We start from the raw sequence: 19323 nt of genomic DNA on the forward strand, positions 1-19323 counted from the left end.
CAAGTTCCATTATTGGAGGTATAATTGGCACCAAAAACAGATAGCCAAGTATCTGAAACTTTCCTTGGGGATTTAGATAATCCAAATGAGACGTTTAACACTTCATTAATCGCAACACAGCAAGCTGATCCAGAGTTACACAGAACAGCACAGTTGGCTCTGACAGAAGCTGAGTTGAAAGGAGTTCCAGAAGGCTATTATGTTGAAGATGGGGTTCTGAAGAAGAAATGGAGACCGCCTCATAGACCTGCAGACGAAGACTGGATGGTTGTTTGACAGATAGTGTTACCATCTAAATATCGCCAGGAATTATTAAGGTTAGCACATGCTATTCCTCTAGCAGGACACATTATTATTGGCGAGGCCTTACAAAGGACATGAGGCAGTTTTGTAGGACATGTCATACGTGCCAAATGCTGGGAAAACCGCAACCTACCATAAAACCGGCACCTCTAATTCCCATACCAGTTATTGAGGAACCATTTAGTAGGGTATATTTGGTAGACTGTGTTGGACCCTTGCTAAAAACAAAAGCAGGACACCTATATATACTATTATGGATATGGCTACTCGATTTCCAGAAACCATTCCCTTGAGGACAATTACAGCTAAAGTAGTAGTGGAGAAGTTAACCCAATTCTTTACGAGATATGGATTATCACCTGAAGTTCAATCAGATCAAAGTTCCAATTTCATATTTCATATTTCATAAATATTTCAAGAAGTCATGGGTAATTTGGGTATCAAACAGTTAAAATCTTCAGCATATCACACAGGGAGCTTTAGAGAGATACCATCAAACTCTCAAAACAATGATTCAAGCATACTGTCACGAATATCCCCATGATAGGGAAAAAGGGCTAGACTTTCTTTTATTTGCCACTAGAGATTCATCGAATGAGTCTACAGGTTTTAGGACATGAAATAAGAGGTCCTCTGAAACTTATCAAAGACCGATTTTTAGAACAATAGAATGTATCTTCGATACTAGACTATATATCTGTGTTCTGGAAAAGGCTTATGAAAGCTTGCAATGTGGCTCAGGAACACCTTAAAGCACACCAAGCCAATATGAAAAATGGGCGCACAAGAACGCAAAGACCTGAAATTTTCAACCAGGGGATGAGATATTATTATTATTACCTTTACAGGGTGAACCATTAAAAACATGGTTCAGTGGTCCATATAAAGTGATCAAAAGAGTGGGTAAGGTAAATTATTTGATTGACACCCCTGATCGCCAAAAAAATAATCGGCTGTGTCATATCAGTATATTAAAGCAATATTATCGCAAGGAGGAGGATAAGCCAATACAGGTATGTCAAGTAATGGGGACAGTTGAGAAGGAAAAGGTAGTGCGGATGAAGTAGAAGGAGGCCTAGACAATTCTCAGATTGAACACCCTACTAACTGATCAGCTAATACAGAATGGCTGGAAAATCGGAAACCGTGCTTTTGTTGTGAGATAACTCAACCACCACACGAGGAAACTCAGATACAGGTTCAATTGATTTATCTAAGTGTACGCAGGAAGAGGCATCACCTCGATTATTCCGAGGTAATACTCTAACTTTACATTTAGGAGCACAAACTTATATACCGTTCTTATCATACAATGTGTTCAAACAAGGGATGATTGATATGATTGATCATAAAACAATGGTGATTGATTACACATTCCAATGCACCCACATCTCAGCCTTATCAATACACATACCAGATGGCTCCAATCCGAGCTTCTTAACTCTTTGTTTCCCATTACACTAACCTTCCATGGCCTCAAGGGCTCGGCTCCAACCTTCGCTCCCTAATCCTGCCTTTACCCTAGCAGCGTGTTTGTTTCTTTTTTCAACCTGACTGTTAAATTCTGCTGAGATGCTTTTCTAAAACTCAACTTGTTTCTACGTAACCCCTTCACTTTTGTACTTAGATGCAGAACAACAAGATGACCCAACATGGCTACTCACAGCATTTAAAAGAGTCTGTAGGGATAAGCCAGGATGTGCAACCTTAGCCACACATGATGTGGATGTAGGGGAATCTGTTCCTTTAAAACAGCATCCTTACTGCTTAAGTCCAGTGTCAGGCAAGCCTCCCACCTACCAAGAATGAGGAATATTAATTTCACCACATGAACATTTATTTTCAACTGGTGATGGTGAAGAAAGAACTTGCTTTAAAAAAACAATTGGAGACTTTGGCCAGAGAGCGACGTTAGCATATCCACAGACAGTATGTCAAAGGAAAAGGGCTATTCTGTGCTCCAATTTAATCAACAATGGACTTTTGATTACCATATGTTGAAGGTGGAAAGCCTAGCATTCCAGGTTAGCTGCTAAAATGGCCGAATACACAAACAGACATAGTTGGACTGGTTTGGGTCATGTGACTAACTGATTATTGGAGTTTTTTTAATTTGAACATCGAACAAGGAATTTGAAATCAGACAGCTGTTTTCTCCTGGACTGGAAATGACCTCTCTCCTGTCTGCTCTCATCTCGCTCTCACCAGCTTTGGAAACCATTGAAGACATATGAACCCCAAGAGAGAAAAGTCTCCTACAGAGAACAAGGTTTAAGAAGAACACTGGGCCCCAACGAAAAGCAAGACTACCTACCTACAGCAAGCTCGAAGCACAGTAAAGGAAACCCTCTTCAGAGATTGCCTCAAGCCTCTCCATTTTGTTTTTCTTCTGCTCCTCTCTGTCTCTATTTGCAAGTGTGTATTGCGTGTGCATGCTAGCGTGGGCGTTAATCGTATTAGAGTCAAAGTTTATGGTTTAATAAATTTCACTCTTCTTTAAACCTAAGAAAACCTGGTGTGCTCATTTCTTTGCCTTATAATTGGAAAGCTGTGAACTAGGATTCACCAAAGGGGGAGCTCAAAACACAGTGTGTTTAAAAATTAAAACCCTGTTACAATAAGACCAGGTGAAGACAGTAAAAGACCCGTAGACACCTTTCTCACCTGGTCATTTCACCAAACAGGCCCAAGTAAAAGCAGAAATCCAATACATGCTGGAAAACAATTTAATTGAACCTAGTCAAAGCAACTGGAGTTCACCAATACTATTAGTGCCTAAACCTGATGGGTCAACCCGACTTTGCATAGACTTCAGAAAAGCCAATGCAGTAATGAAGGCAGACTCCTACCCAATTCTTCGCTTAGAAGACTGTATCGACAGAGTGGGCAATGTCAGGTTTCTTACAAAGATATATTTTTTGAAGGGATATTGGCAAGTTCCTTTGACACCTCAGGCTAAAGAAATATCAGCTTTAGTCACACCAGATGGTCTTTATCAGTGCCGAGTGATGCCATTCCGTCTGAAAAATGCCCCAGAAACTTTTCAGAGACTAATGAATCAAGTGGTAGCCAGTGTTCCCAACTGTGTCTGATGATGTACTAATATACAGTAATACTTGGAAGGAACACTTAAAACAACTAGAAACACTGTTTCTTGGGAAACTATTGGAAAAAAATTCTGAGGGACAGATTTAATCTCCACTTGGAGAGGCAGGGAATAATCAGGGATAGTCAGCATGGCTTTGTCGGGGGAGATCGTGTCTAACAAACCTGATTGAATTTTTCGAGGAGGTGACTAGATGTGTAGATGAGGGTAAAGCAGTAGATGTAGTCTACATGGACTTCAATAAGGCTTTTGATTGGTTAAGATTGGTTAAGAAGGTAAGAGCCCATGGGATCCAGGGCAATTTGGCAAATTAGATCCAAAATTGGCTTGGTGGCAGGAAACAGAAGGTGATGGTCGAGGGTTGTTTTTGCGAGTGGATGCCTGTGACCAGTGCTGTACCACAGGGATCGGTGCGGAGCCCCTTACTGTTTGTAATGTACATAAAGATTTAGACGTGAATATAGGAGGTATGATAAGTAAGTTCGCAGATGACACGAAAATTGGTGGTGTCGTAAATAGTGAGGAGGAAAGCCTTAGATTACAGGACGATATAGAAGGGCTGGTAAGATGGGTGGAGCTGTGGCAAATAGAATTTAATCCTGAGAAGTGTGAGGTGATGCATTTTGGGACGACTAACAAGGCAAGGGAATATACAATGGATTGTAGGACTCCAGGAAGTACAGAGTGTCAGAGGGACCTTGGTGTACTTGTCCATAGATCACTGAAGGCAGCAGCACAGGTAGATGTGGTTAGGAAGGCATATTGGGATGTTTGCCTTTATTAGCTGAGGCATAGAATATAAGAGAAGGGAGGTTATGATGGAGCTGTATAAAACGCTAGTTAGGCCACAGCTGGAGTACTGTGTACAGTTCTGGGAACCACACTATAGGAAGGATGTGATTGCACTGGAGAGGGTGCAGAGGAGATTCACCAGGATGTTGTCTGGGCTGGAGCATTTCAGCTATGAAGAGAGACTGAAAAGGCTAGGGTTGTTTTCCTTAGAGCAGAGAAGGATGAGGGGGGACATGATTGAGGTATACAAAATTATGAGGGGCATTGATAGGTTATATAGGAAGAGACTGTTTCCCTTAGCGGAGGGGTCAATAACCAGGGGGCATAGATTTAAGATAAGCGGCAGGAGGTTTCGAGGGGATTTGAGGAAAATGTTTTTTACCCAGAGAGTGGTTGGAATCTGGAATACACTGCCTGAAGTGGTGGTAGAGGCAGGAACCCTCACAACATTTAAAAAGTATTTAGATGAGCACTTGAAACGCCATAGCATACAAGGCTATGGGCCAAGTGCTGGAAAATGGGACTAGAATAGTTAGGTGCTTGATGGCCGAAGGGCCTGTTTCTGTGCTGTATAACTCTATGACTGTTAGAAAAAATAAAAGCCACTGATTTAGTGGTAAATCTGGCAGAAAGCAAATTTGCAAAAACAAGAGTAACCTACCTCAGATATAAAGTGGGGCAAGGACAAGTGTTGCCAAGAACGGCAAAAGTACAAGCTTTAGTAGAGTTCCCTATACCTAAAACTAAGCGTGAAATCATGAGGTTTTTGGTGATGTGTGGTTTCTACAGAAAGTTTGTACCGAATTTTAGTGCTGTAGCTGCTCCACTAACCGATTTGCTACAGAAAAAGAAACCAAGGTAGTATGGTCGGGTGAACGCCAGGCAACTTTTGAAAAGCTAAAGGCAACCTTAACTAATAAATCAGTGTTGGCTGCTCCAAATTTTGGTAAACCTTTCAAAATAGCAATTGATGCTAGCAACCTGGGGGTTGGTGCAGTCCTATTGCAGGATGACGAATCAGGCATAGAAAAACCAGTAGGGTACTTTTCAAGAAAACTGAATCACCACCAAAAAAGTATTCCACTTTGGAAAAAGAAATGTTAAGACTATTGCTAGCTCTTAAACATTTTGAAGTATATGTCTGCCACAACTACAAAGAAACACTGATATACACCAACCATCAGCTCTCAATAACAGTGCTGGAAATGCAGGTCCATGAATCAGGAAGGGAGAGGCAAGTGTAGAAAGGAGACCCCAAATGTTCTTAATGCCCAGGTCCCCAATAATTCTTAATTCAGCTCTATCTGGGATATAGAATTTCAAGTACTTGAGGCAATATGGCCACAAGACATACAGACTAAATGGGAATTTTTACAGACAAGGGAAGGCACTTTGGATGTGTGCAGGGAGTTGAATCACCTAAATGTGATTTTGGGTTGGGATCCCGACATCTTACCTTTTAGTTCTGGGTTTCACCTGAGCAGGGGACCCCCTCAGAGCTGTCAGGTAAGTCATTTAAATATTCTAATAAGTAATTAAGTACTTCCCCTGCACCCCCCCCCCACCCCCTCCCTCTACCCCTCCCCCTTGCATCCCCTCCTCCCACCGGCACCATCCTACACCTGTGTAGGGGCCCCAACAACCCCACTGCCTTGTGGGCGTCTCGGGAGAGACCAAGGCTAAGGGAGTAAACCCTAACAGAAAATCCGGAGCGGAACCCCGTAGGCGGTCATGTGTCACCTTTGGCATGTTTCCGGCAGTTCCTGCAGCCATACTGGTGCCAAACGTCGTGTCCTGCACTCCTTTGGACCCCACCAGAAAGGCCGAGAGGGGGGTTTTGACGACTGGGCAACTCTCAACCTCCATAAATTTGCCCAGGCATGCGCCATGGAGAGGTCACTCCACTGACCACCTCCAGGCGCGTATCCATTGTCTCTCGAGATAAGGAGGCCCAAAAGAAAGAAAGAAGAATCCATTAACCTTTGGGAAAAATTTAAAAACCAAAATGCCAGACTATTCAGATGGAATTTATTGTTACAGCCTAATCACTTGAAAATTGTCCACATTTTAGGAAAAAAAACAGTTATCGTAGATGCTTTATCATGAATTTAACTTTATTGAGTTACATGAGTAACCATGGTACAAAGAAAAATGTTGTTTACTACCAGTAGAGTAAATGAGGGGCATGAGTGCAAAAATATGTTTAAAATATTTTCAATTTTTGTTTTACATTGTCATGAAATGCATGGTGTTTCATTTTGCCAAGGTGAAGGTGTCACAAAATATTTTATTTTTGTACTAAAAACTTGAACGTCTATGTGTTTCAAAAAAAAATGAAAGAAGGATTTTGCGCAGTGAAGCACCTGCAAAAATAATTGGAATTCCAGCAATATTTTGAAAAGAAGTTCAAAACAAAAAGTTGAATTTTATGGGTGTTTTGCAAGGGAGTTAAACTTGTACAGGGATAGGAAGTTAAGCAGTTTCAAGGAAATCACGGGGGCTTGACCTTTTTTCAGAGCAGTTTGAGTGACAAGGGGGAAACACTGTGTCTGGACAAGTGACCATTTCTGGAAGATACTTTTTTCACTTTGGACCCTTTAAAAGCCTGTGAATTGGGCAAACAGCAGGCATTTGAAATCTTTGCTTGACCTGCCTGGAGCCAGAGACAAGACCCAGAAAGGTGTTACCTTTCTCTGTAAAGGAGATTCGCATCTCTTGAAAAAGAATTCTGCATTTGAAAGGTAGCAGATTCCTGTTGCCTCGGTCTCTGACGAATGTCTGCATCCAGTGAGATTCTTGTTGTCTCCTGTGTTCTAAGAAAATCCTGAAATCTGAAGAATTCTTCTACTGCCAGACTGCTGCTTCAAAACCAGGGCAGACCCGTTGCTACACTCCTGATGGAAGAACTATGTGATGCCTGCTGCAGTTAAATTGCCATGAACACCTACCCATCACAGACTGTTCATCAACTTCGCCTGGAGAGACTTCAATTGGCATCTATCCATTCGATTCTGAGACACCTCACCTACCAAAAACATCCTACCAGAACGTGAAACTCAATTTTTTTTTATTATTACTTCTGTCCTAAGAAACAGTTATAATCCAAAACTCCCTTTTGATACTGGTTAACTGTTTCTTTTTGAATGTGTGCATGTGTGCATGAGAGTTAAGTGAATAAGGGTTTTTTCATGTATAGATTTATCTTCTTTCTTTCTTTCTCTTTCTTCTTTTGGGCCTCCTTATCTCGAGAGACAATGGATACGCGCCTGGAGGTGGTCAGTGGTTTGTGAAGCAGCGCCTGGAGTGGCTATAAAGGCCAATTCTGGAGTGACAGGCTCTTCCACAGGTGCTGCAGAGAAATTTGTTTGTTGGGGCTGTTGCACAGTTGGCTCTCCCCTTGCGCCTCTGTCTTTTTTCCTGCCAACTACTAAGTCTCTTCGACTCGCCACAATTTAGCCCTGTCTTTATGGCTGCCCGCCAGCTCTGGCGAATGCTGGCAACTGACTCCCACGACTTGTGATCAATGTCACACGATTTCATGTCGCGTTTGCAGACGTCTTTATAACGGAGACATGGACGGCCGGTGGGTCTGATACCAGTGGCGAGCTCGCTGTACAATGTGTCTTTGGGGATCCTGCCATCTTCCATGCGGCTCACATGGCCAAGCCATCTCAAGCGCCGCTGACTCAGTAGTGTGTATAAGCTGGGGGTGTTGGCCGCTTCAAGGACTTCTGTGTTGGAGATATAGTCCTGCCACCTGATGCCAAGTATTCTCCAAAGGCAGCGAAGATGGAATGAATTGAGACGTCGCTCTTGGCTGGCATACGTTGTCCAGGCCTCGCTGCCGTAGAGCAAGGTACTGAGGACACAGGCCTGATACACTCGGACCTTTGTGTTCCGTGTCAGTGCGCCATTTTCCCACACTCTCTTGGCCAGTCTGGACATAGCAGTGGAAGCCTTACCCATGCGCTTGTTGATTTCTGCATCTAGAGACAGGTTACTGGTGATAGTTGAGCCTAGGTAGGTGAACTCTTGAACCACTTCCAGAGCGTGGTCGCCAATATTGATGGATGGAGCATTTCTGACATCCTGCCCCATGATGTTCGTTTTCTTGAGGCTGATGGTTAGGCCAAATTCATTGCAGGCAGACGCAAACCTGTCGATGAGACTCTGCAGGCATTCTTCAGTGTGAGATGTTAAAGCAGCATCGTCAGCAAAGAGGAGTTCTCTGATGAGGACTTTCCGTACTTTGGACTTCGCTCTTAGACGGGCAAGGTTGAACAACCTGCCCCCTGATCTTGTGTGGAGGAAAATTCCTTCTTCAGAGGATTTGAACGCATGTGAAAGCAGCAGGGAGAAGAAAATCCCAAAAAGTGTGGGTGCGAGAACACAGCCCTGTTTCACACCACTCAGGATAGGAAAGGGCTCTGATGAGGAGCCACCATGTTGAATTGTGCCTTTCATATTGTCATGGAATGAGGTGATGATACTTAGTAGCTTTGGTGGACATCCGATCTTTTCTAGTAGTCTGAAGAGACCACGTCTGCTGACGAGGTCAAAGGCTTTGGTGAGATCAATGAAAGCAATGTAGAGGGGCAATATAGATTTATCTCATTAGTAGTTATAGATTTATAACTATATAAGATTTAGTTATAGTTATAGCAATATAGATTTATCTCATTAGTAGTTAAGACCTATTATTTATTTTCTGATAAATAGTTAATATCACTGTTGTTTAAAGAAACCTGGTTTGGTGTGCCTTATTCTGGGAGAAATTACAGTATTTAATTTGGCTCATCTTTGGTCAGTGGGAAAGTTAATTTGATCTGCTATGACCTGTGGAGTAGTGGGACTGAATTAACAGGGCATTACTCCCGCCTTGGTCGTAATAAAGGTGTTTTCGGGGGTGGGAGGTTGGGGTGGAAGGGCAAATAGTTATTGAAATTGTTATTGGGGGGGTAGGAAAAGGGCATAAGAAATTTATTTATTTAATTTTGGGGATTTTTCTTTAAAAAATTAAATATGCCAGCAGGGCTGGCTGCCCTTTAGAAATGTGCCAGCGCCTGCGCACAGGCAGCTGTTGCCATTGCCAGGATGGACAGCGCATCCCCTCCACATGATTTGAGGGGGGGCGGGCCACCCCAGTTATTTAAATGAGCCACCATGCTTAAGATCGCGGTGGCTCTTTGTCATGTGGCCCATGTGGGCTGGCAACCATTCTTTGAGCTCGCTGCCGAGATCAGCGGTGGGCTCTTAAGCTCCAGCCCTAAGTATTATAATCAGCTCCAGCTGTACACAGCAAAGGCTTACTAAAACATATTTATTTTAACTCAGTCACTGGTAATAAATGTTGCAGAACCATATTCGCAAATCAATTCTGCAATGGTTATGTTTCCAAGCAGTTTATTTTTATGCATGTTTTAACTTTTACATTTTTATAATTTTCCATTTGTGGCGGGAGTCACTCACACAACATTTACTTCCAAAGGCAGGCTGAAAGACGGCTTATGTGGGAACCAGACATCAATCCAGATATTGCTGTAATAATAATGGCAAGGGATCAGCATTTCCAGTTATTACAGGGTAAAGGCCTAAAGGCCTGCTCGGGTCTGCAAATGAAACCCGACCCGAGCCCGACAGAACCACATCCGACCCAAGCCCAACCTGGCCCGAGCCCTTTCATTTTTTCCTGCGCCCGACCTGACCCGACCACCGGTATAAAGTTGATTATATTAAAGAGGTTATGCTCTACCTTGGATGGAATTGCTCACTGCAGACAAGTGTGGAGTGTTTCCCGCCTCGACGTCCTGGCTGTCACTGAGTCCATCCCAGCCCCACCCAACCCAAGCCCGAATGCCAGACCCGGAAGAGCGACCTGACCCAACCCGAATCTGCACATGTTGTCGGGTCCCATTGGGCTCGGGTCGGGTAGCCATGCTCTATTACAGGGTAAATCTAACAGAAATGTCTGATGTCCACACATGCGCAGTTAAATGTGGAAATCCAGACATAGCTCTCAGAGATACCCTGCTCCTCCAAAGGGTGCTCTGTTGCAATCCCTGCCAATAACATGCCACTGAAATCAGTGTAATGGTGTGAACTAATGAAACATTAAAACACTTGAAAAAGTTAAGCTGGCACATTTAAGAGGAAGTTTTAACAACATAATTAATGATTATTACTGATGAATGACCTCTCTGGCCATGGAAAAAATATTTTTACAAGTGTGGAGTCACACCCCTCCAATTTAAAAGAACGTAAAGATTACTTTTTTTTACTTTTTCTGTTTGTCTCTTTTATCTTTCTCCCTTAATCCCATTTTGTATTTCCCAATTTTTATTTAGCTTCCTCAGTATCATTTAAATGTAATTTAGATTTGCTGTTTTATAGTTCCTGGTTTGGACGCTGCATGTCTCAAATGAGGATACTTCAATCTGAGTGGTTGAGGAGCTTCGCTGTTGCTTGCCCTGTTTACCGCACCACAGATCCCCACACTGTGCTGCAGTGAAACTGATGCTGGATTAGTGGACATCTCCGCTGACAAGCTCGCAAAATGTCTATAGGCAGTTGTGCATGAGGTGAACTACAAAATCCATCCTTCGGCTCTGAAAGCAAAATCTGGGTCAATAATTCAAACTTGTGTAACAAGTGGGTCAATGAACTAAGAGATCAGTGAAGGGCATATTATTGGGGCAGAGTAAATAGCCTCACTATTTTCAGTTAACAAAATCATGCCTTCATTTAACTAGGGAACTGTTTACAATGTGGGCAGGACAACATGATAACGATGTCTGCTGAGGGTAGATGTACTGAGTATTTGATGGTACAAATGCTGCAAAAGGATATGTGATCTTCCATTTGCTATGGAAACTAAATGGCACAGATTTTGCAGTCAGCGGTGAAGTGACGGCATTCGCTGCTAACCTTGAAGATGCTCACGAAGATCTAAAAATCTCTGTGGCATGGATTTCACCTTTCCTGATGATAATCCTGGCGTCAGTTAAAGAGGCATCCAGCAACAGTGATATCATCAAGCAGGCTAAGCAGCCAATCATAATACAGAGTTCTCAAAGACTGTGTGCTGGATTTTAAGGAGCCCTCGACGTCAGGATCTGTGGCGGAGGGTGGGTGTGGGGGTGGGGGCGGCCTGAAGGTGGCTCCGGATGAGGCCCGCCACGGACCTTGAACCCGGCAGGGCCCAGCCCGATCCTGCGGCAGCGAGGTACTGTGGTGGCACCCCCCCCATCCCCCCACCGCCGCTGCTCTGCGACGGGACCACAATCAGAATATGCAAATTAGCAAAATTAATAGATTTACAGATACTTACATCTAATCTGGATGGGCCGACGGCTGGCACCCCCGCACCTTTGGATCCCCGTCCAGGGAAATGATGTGCCACACTTTTGGGGAGGGGGGAGGAGGTATGTTTATCAGTGTGGGAGTGAGGGGGACAAGGTAAAATATACGTCATGGGTATAGGGGATTGTGGGAAGGGTTGCACTTTAAAATTTGTGCAGTTTTGGGGGGGGAAGGTCAGATAGTAAATTGAAGTGTTTTGGGGGGAAGGGCAAATAGTTAATGTAATTCTTATTGGAGGGTGGGAGAGAGGCAAAAGAAATGTATTTATTTAATTTTATTCAATATGTCTTCTAATATTTAAATAAGCCAGTAGGGCTGACTGCCCTTTAAAAATGGCGCCTGCGCCTATGCACAGGCAGCTGATGTCACTGCTGGGGACGGACAGCCTGCCCCCTCCACGTGATTGGGGGAGGCGGAGGCGTGACCTGCCCAGCTATTTAAATGAGCTGCCGCACTTGAGATTGTGGCAGCTCTTTGCCATGCGAGCCCCCATTTTTGGAGCTCATAAAATCCAGCCCAGTAAACCAGGAAGTAGCAAATAGGTTTTATTGTTCACTTCTTGCAATTTTGGCCTTATATCAGTAGTAGGGAAAATGCTAGAATCTATTCTAAAGGATGTGATAAATGGACAATTGGATAATAATTATCTGATTGGGCATAGTCAACATGGATTTATGGGTGAGAAATCATGCTTGATAACCTGTTGGAGTTTTTTGAAGATGTTACTAACAGGATTGATAAAGGGGAATCAATGGATGTAGTATACCTGGATTTTCAGAAGGCTTTCCACAGGAAACCACAGGAGGTTGGTTAGCAAAAATAAAGCACATGGGATAGGAGGTAATATACTGGCATGGATTAAGGATTAGTTAACAGGCAGATAACAGAGAGTAGGAATAAATGGGTCATTCTCACATTGACAGGCTGTGACTATGGGGTACCACAAGGATCAATACTTGGGCCTCAGCTATTCACAATATATATCAGCAATTTTGATGTGGGGACCAAATGTAATATTTCCAAGTTTGCAGATGTTTCAAAACTAGGTGGGAACGCATGTAGTGAGGAAGATGCAAAACAGCTTCAAGGGAATTTGGACAGATTCAGTGAGTGGGCAAGAACATGGCAGATGGAATATAATGTGGAAAAATGTGAGGTTATCCACTTTGAGTCATAGAGTCATTGAGTCATACAGCATAGAAACAGGCCCTTCGGCCCACCGCATCCGTGCCGACCATATTGCCTATCTATACTATTCCCACCTGCCTGCATTAATTCCATATCCCTCTATGCCTTGCTCATTCAAGTACCTGTCCAGATGCCTCTTAAATGTTGCTACTGTTCCTGCCTCCACCACCTCCTCTGGCAGCTCATTCCAGATACCCACTATTCTTTGTGTGAAAAATTTACCCCTTTGATCCCCTTTAAACCTCCACCCTCTCACCTTAAATCTATGCCCTCTAGTTTTAGTCATCCCTACCATGGGAAACAGACTCTGGCTATCTACCCTATCTATGCCTCTCATAATTTTATATACCTCTATCATGTCTCCTCTCCGCCTCTTTCGCTCCAGGGAAAACAGACCCAGCCTATCCAATCTCTCTTTATAACTCAAGCCCTCCAAACCAGGCAACATCCTTGTGAATTTTTTCTGCACCCTCTCTAGCTTAATCATATCTTTCCTGTAGTGCGGCGACTAGAACTGCACACAGTACTCCAAATGCGGCCTAACCAACGTTATGTACAACTGTAACATGATGTCCCAACTCTTGTACTCGATGCCTCGGCCGATGAAGGCAAGCATGCCACACACCTTCTTCACCCTGTCTACCTGTGTTGCCACTTTCAGGGAGCTATGTACTTGCACCCCAAGGTCTCTCTGCTCAATAACACTCCCCAGGCCCTGCCATTCACTGTATATGTCCTGCCCTGGTTTAACTTCCCAAAATGCATCACTTCACACTTGTCTGCGTTAAATTCCATTTGCCACTCCCTTGCCCACTTCCCCAGTTGATCTATATCCTGTTGCAACCTTAGACAACCTTCTTCACTGTCCACTTTACCACCAATTTTGGTGTCATCTGCAAACTTACTAATCATGCCCCTTACATTCACATCCAAGTCAGTAATAGATATGACAAACAACAGAGGGCCCAGCACTGATCCCTGTGGCACACCACTGGTCACCGGCCTCCAATCTGAAAAACAACCCTCCACTACCACCCTCTGCCTCCTATCACCAAGCCAATTTTGTATCCAATTTGCTAGCTCACCCTGGATCCCATGTGTTCGAACCTTCTGGACCAGCCTACCATGCAGGACCTTGTCAACGGCCTTGCTAAAGTTCATGTAGACAACATCCATCACCCTGCCCTCGTCAATCCTCTTGGTCACCTCCTCAAAAAACTCAATCAAATTCGTGAGACATGATTTCCCGCGCACAAAGCTATGCTGACTATCCCTAATCAGACCATGCCTTTCCAAATGCATATAAATCCTGTCTCTCAGAATCCCTTCCAATAACTTTCCCACCACTGATGTAAGGCTCACCGGCCTGTAGTTCCCTGGCTTATCCCTGCTGCACTTCTTAAAGAAAGGCACAACATTAGCTATCCTCCAGTCTTCCGGGTACCTCACCTGTGGCTAACGATGATACAAAAATCTCTGCCAGGGCCCCAGCAATCTCCTCCCTTGCTTCCCATAGCATCCTAGGATACACCTGGTCAGGCCCTAGGGATTTATCCACCTTACTGCACTTCAAAACCTCCAACACCTCCTCCTTTGTAATGTTGATATGCTCCAGGATATCGGTGTTCCCTCCCTTGAACTCACTAGCTTCCATGACCTTCTCCACGGTAAATACGGACGAGAAATATTCATTTAAGACCTCGCCCATTTCCCGTGGCTCCACACATAGATTGCCACACTGATCCTTAAGGGGGCCTATTCTCTCCCTAGCTACCCTTTTACTCTTAATATACTTATAGAATCTTTTAGGATTCTCCTTTATCTTATCTGCCAGGGCAATCTCATGGCCCCTTTTCGCCTTCCTAATTTCCTTCTTAAGTGTAGTCCTACATCCCCTGTACTCCTCGAGGGACTCGCTCGATCCCAGCTGCCTATACCTAACATATGCCTCCTTCTTTGTCCTGACCAGACTCTCAATTGGTAGGAGGAACAGATGTGCAGAGTATTTCTTAAATGGTAAGAGATTAGAAAGTGTAGATGTATAAAGGGACCTGGATGTCCTCGTCACCGAATTAGGTGATAACTAATCACCAGTTAAAAAGGCTAATGGTATGTTAGCTTTTATCATAAGAGGATTTGAATACAGGAGTAGTGAAGTCTTGCTTCAATTGTATAGAACCTTGGTTAGACTGCACCTGGAGTACTGTGTGCAGTTTTGGTCCCTTTACCTTAGGAAGGATATTATTGCCAAAGAGAGAGTGCAATGAAGGTTCACCAGACTTGTTCCCAGGATGGCATGACTGTTCTATGAACAGAGATTGGGGAAACTGGGCCTATAGTCTCTAGAGTTTCGAAGAGAGGTGAGCTAATTGAAACCTACAAAATACTTAAAGTGATAGACAGGGTAGCTGCAGGTTAGATGTTTCCCCTGGTTGGGGAGTCTAGAGCCAAGGGACACAATTTCAATATAAGGGGGAAGCCACTAAGGACTGAGATGAGGAGAAATTTCTTTACTCAGAATTTTTGGAATTCTCTACTCCAGAGGGCTGTGGAAGCTCAGTCATTGAGTATGTTTAAAGCAGAGATTGACAAATTTCTAAATACAAATGACATAAAGGGATATGGGGATAGTGTGGGAAAAAGTCATTGAAGTATTGTATCAAGGCATTGAATCGTATTGAATGGCAGATCAGGCTCGATGAGCTGAATGGCGTACTCCTGTCCCTATGTTACAGAAAGCAAAATAAAGATGGTGACATACACATGGGATTAGGGTAGAAACTGATATACCATAAAAAAACTTTTTAAAATGTTAGTATTATTTTAAAATCTATGGATATTTTTAAACACAGAATAGAGAAATTTGATATCCCACAAACATAAAATTAGTTTTTCAGAGCCAGAGAAGTTGTGCAGCAGTAATTATCACTTAACCTGCTAAAAACCCAGTTACACGTCATTCAACGAGATGTAATGTTTCCAAGAGTTTTTAAAGCAAGACTAATGGTGTAAAAAATGGAAATACACATCAAATCAGCGATTTCTAATTGATTTCCATCTGTGAGAACCTCAATAGTGCACCCTGTGGAGGAACAAGGAATCACTGACAGCAACTTCTGGATTTCCTTGTTTAACTCTGCATGTGCAGACAACAGAAGTTGCAGTCAGTTTCACAAGAGAAATGATAGTGTGTGCCTACAGTTTCACCATTTTTACTACCACAAAATTCGGGCTAATCTTCTAAATTTACATACTCAATGTTGTACAAATATGACTAATAGAACAATATGCAGAGTTATGTTTTATTGAATTAAATGTATATGAGGAAAATCACTGACAGTGGTATTTACAATGACAGCATTTTTACAGAAATTACCACCATTAAATTGATCACACTTTAGAATATTATTATTTTAGCTCATAATATGCAACCGGAAAGAAGTTAATTGATCAGTTAACCAGGCTCACTAATCGACCGGCACCTCTTGGAGGCAGGACTTCCTGCCTCGGGGGGCGGAAGTCCTGCCTGAGGCTAATTAAGGGCTTGGGCTTTCAGGCCCAGTGGAAGCAGGCTCGCCCCCGACTTTTTGGCCAGTGGGCAGGACCTCCAGCCCAACGTAAAATTCCAGCCATAGATCTTCCTTGGGGTGAACGACAATGGTCCAGGATGTGGTTATTTCACACCTTCTTCGTTTCAGAAGAACACATTCAATTCAAAAATGTCTCTTGATGGGCTCAGGATGGATGTAATTGACACCTCTTTATTTTGAATGTATTCTTTTGTCTTTGCCAGACAGTTTGAATATAAAAAGCCAGGTCTTTTAATCTTCGGTTGTCTCGGGGTCCCTTTTAGTCTTCACTAGGTCTTATTGTAACAAGATTTAATTTTAAGCACACTGTGTTGTGAGCTCCTCCTTTGTGAATCCTTGTTCACAGCTTTACAATTATAAGGCAAAGAAATGAGCACACCAGGTTTCTTAGGTTTAAAGAAGAAAAGTGAAATCTATTAAACTTACTTAAACTCTAATTCAGTTAACACCTATGGATATATGACACACCCATGCTAGCATGCACACGTGATACACACATGCAAATAGGAAATAGGAAAAGAGAAGAAAAATAAAATGGGGAGGTTTGAGGCAGTTTCAGAAGAGTTTCTTGTTTACTGTGCTGTGTTCCCAGCTCGCATAGAGTCCTTGATTGTAGACAGCTTGTACTTATCGTTGGGGTCCAGTATTCTTCTTAAACCTTGTTCACTGTAGGAGATTTTTCTCTCTTAGTGTTCATATGTCTTCAATGGTTTCCGATGCTGGTGTGAGCGAGATGCGAGCAGACAGGAGAGAGATTGTTCTCAAACCAGGAGCCAGGAGCTTTCTGATTACAAATTCCCTGTGAGAAGTGCAGATTCAAAAACTCCAAAACTGGTCTGATCATGTCTTTTATGTATTGGGGAAGCAACGACTGGGTCCCCATTGTTCCAACACTGTCTGTTACTATGCAAATATCTTTCCAGTCAGGAGCTTGCAATATTAAGTTTTACTGTTCATGTGGCGAAATAATGTGTGCCTCAGTCTTGTCAGGTGGGGGGGGGGGGGGGTGGGGGGGGGTTGCGGGTTTGCCTGACACATTCAAATTGTTAGCAAAGTGACATTCTCACTTCAACAGGGTGTAATGGTGGCTGGTGTGGGAAAGAGAGAATAATTCATACTGGTATCACAGGTAGGCACGAGATCACTGAAGAGGTCAGTGAAGGCATGTTACCAGGGCAAAGCAAAAGCAGCTTTATTCTGTATCTAACTCATGCTACACTTTATGTGGGAGCACCCAAAATGAAATTATGAACAACCTTCATCCCAAGGAACATAAAAAATTATAATTTTAAATGCGGATGGTGCAACCTAAATTGTAGTACCAAATTTACATGTTAATTCCTGCCAACTTTGAGTGGGAGTCATATCAGAGAATGCTAATGAGCCCCAGAAGTTAAAGTCCTCTGGACTCATGGTTTTTTAAAATTTACTCTTGGGATACAAGCACTACTGGCAAGGCCAGCATTTATTACCCATCTCTAATTTCCCTTGAATTGAGTGGCTTGCTCAGCCATTCCAGAGGCAGTTAAGAGTCAATCACATTGCTGTGGGTTTGGAGTCACATGTAGGCCAGACCAAGTAAGGACAGCAGATTTACTCCCCTGAAAGGCATGAGTGAACAAGATGAGTTTTTAATGACAATCTGGTAGTTTCATGATTACTTTAATGAGACTAGTATCTTATTCCAGATTTATTAATTAATTGAATTTAAATTCCCCCAGCTACCATCATGGGATTTGAACTCATTTCAGTGGAGCATTAGTTCATGACTCTGGATTATTATTCCAGTAACATTACCATTATGCTACTGAGGTGTGGGGAGGGGGTATGGGGTGGGAAAAGTGGTGGTTGGGGGTGGTGGTGGGGAGAGGGCAGATGATATTGTTTACTTGGGAATACATTTTCACTGTTCAGTTTTATATTCAACATCCTAGAAAATAATAGCTTATGATTACGAAACAAGACATGCTTTTTTCTCTTCTAAGACTATGCTGATTTCAGCTCAGGTTGGAAACAGTGCACATTGGCAACCTGTCACATAAAAGCATCCTGAACAGATCATTAAAGATGGCAATTTGTAAAATGAAATATGAATTACCTGAAATATGAATGAAATTCAAATAAGTTGCAATAAAGTCATGGTAGTTAGACAGGTTGCTTCTGACTCACGCTACCCGTGTTTTAAAGGTTATTAAGTATTCTGGATATGCTCCATCATCGCAAAAAATAACAAAAATACGAGGTTTTGATAAGTCATCCACTGCACAGTCACAAAGGTCAGCTGAATCTATCTGTGCATCTACTGGTGCTGGTTCCAACATGTCTTGTTCTCCTTTGCATTTCTTCCCAGTAATCACTCGTGCCTGATAGATGTATTTGCATCCATCAGAATCAGGGTTGGAATATTTGTTGTCACATGAATACGAAGCATTTAAGGCAAAGTAAGTTCCTTTTCCGTAGTAAGTAGCTAAAAGTATGAAAAGTATATTATTAGATAATAGTTCAAACCAGTGCTTGAATTGAGAACCTGCTGTACTTCACCTAAACTAAAAACACGTGAAAATTCACAGGGCCTACAATAAACAGAAAACCCAAAACTCCAAATGATCTGGAAATTATAATACAATTTAAGCCATTTTTGTGCTGGTCCTGTTTTAGTTTGGATTCCAGGACATCAATGCTCATGAGCCAGTTTTCAGTGTTGTTAAAACTCCCTTATCCACTCAGCTTCCAATTTTTCATGAGTATATGAGTCTGCCACTGGGATAAGGAAACTGGATTTAGCAGTGTGAAACAGGGGAAGATGAAAGGTTGATGCTGGTTACCCGGCAATTGAATTAAAATTAGGTCAGCAATAAAGGGAAGGTAAACAATGAATGCACTGTTGTCATAGAAATGTACACACAACATAAATGAATGAATAATTTTGGCATGATGTACAATTGCCCGATCTGTTAAGGTGTTACACTGAAAAGGTAGTGCTTG

General features: G+C 42.7%; 1 protein-coding gene across 3 annotated transcripts in view; it reads right to left on the reverse strand.

Moving 5' to 3' along the window:
* Window positions 1-13024: 13024 nt before the first annotated feature.
* LOC137371904 (protein mono-ADP-ribosyltransferase PARP14-like) overlaps window positions 13025-19323 on the reverse strand; it is a 78436-nt gene continuing 72137 nt past the window's right edge. Inside the window, exons 25-26 of one of the 3 annotated variants that reach the window (XR_010975300.1) lie at window positions 18437-18805; window positions 13025-15472 (exon numbers count right to left, since the gene is read on the reverse strand). Coding sequence is in view for 2 of the 3 variants with exons in the window: in XM_068034924.1 (XP_067891025.1) it covers window positions 18504-18805 (302 nt within the window). In the remaining variant the exon portion in view is untranslated. Of the gene's footprint in view, window positions 15473-15966; window positions 18806-19323 lie in introns of those variants that run through there. The other 2 variants (XM_068034924.1, XM_068034923.1) reach the window with 2 other exon arrangements.

This window comes from Heterodontus francisci, chromosome 7, assembly GCF_036365525.1.
Source record: "Heterodontus francisci isolate sHetFra1 chromosome 7, sHetFra1.hap1, whole genome shotgun sequence".
Lineage (NCBI taxonomy): Eukaryota > Metazoa > Chordata > Chondrichthyes > Heterodontiformes > Heterodontidae > Heterodontus > Heterodontus francisci.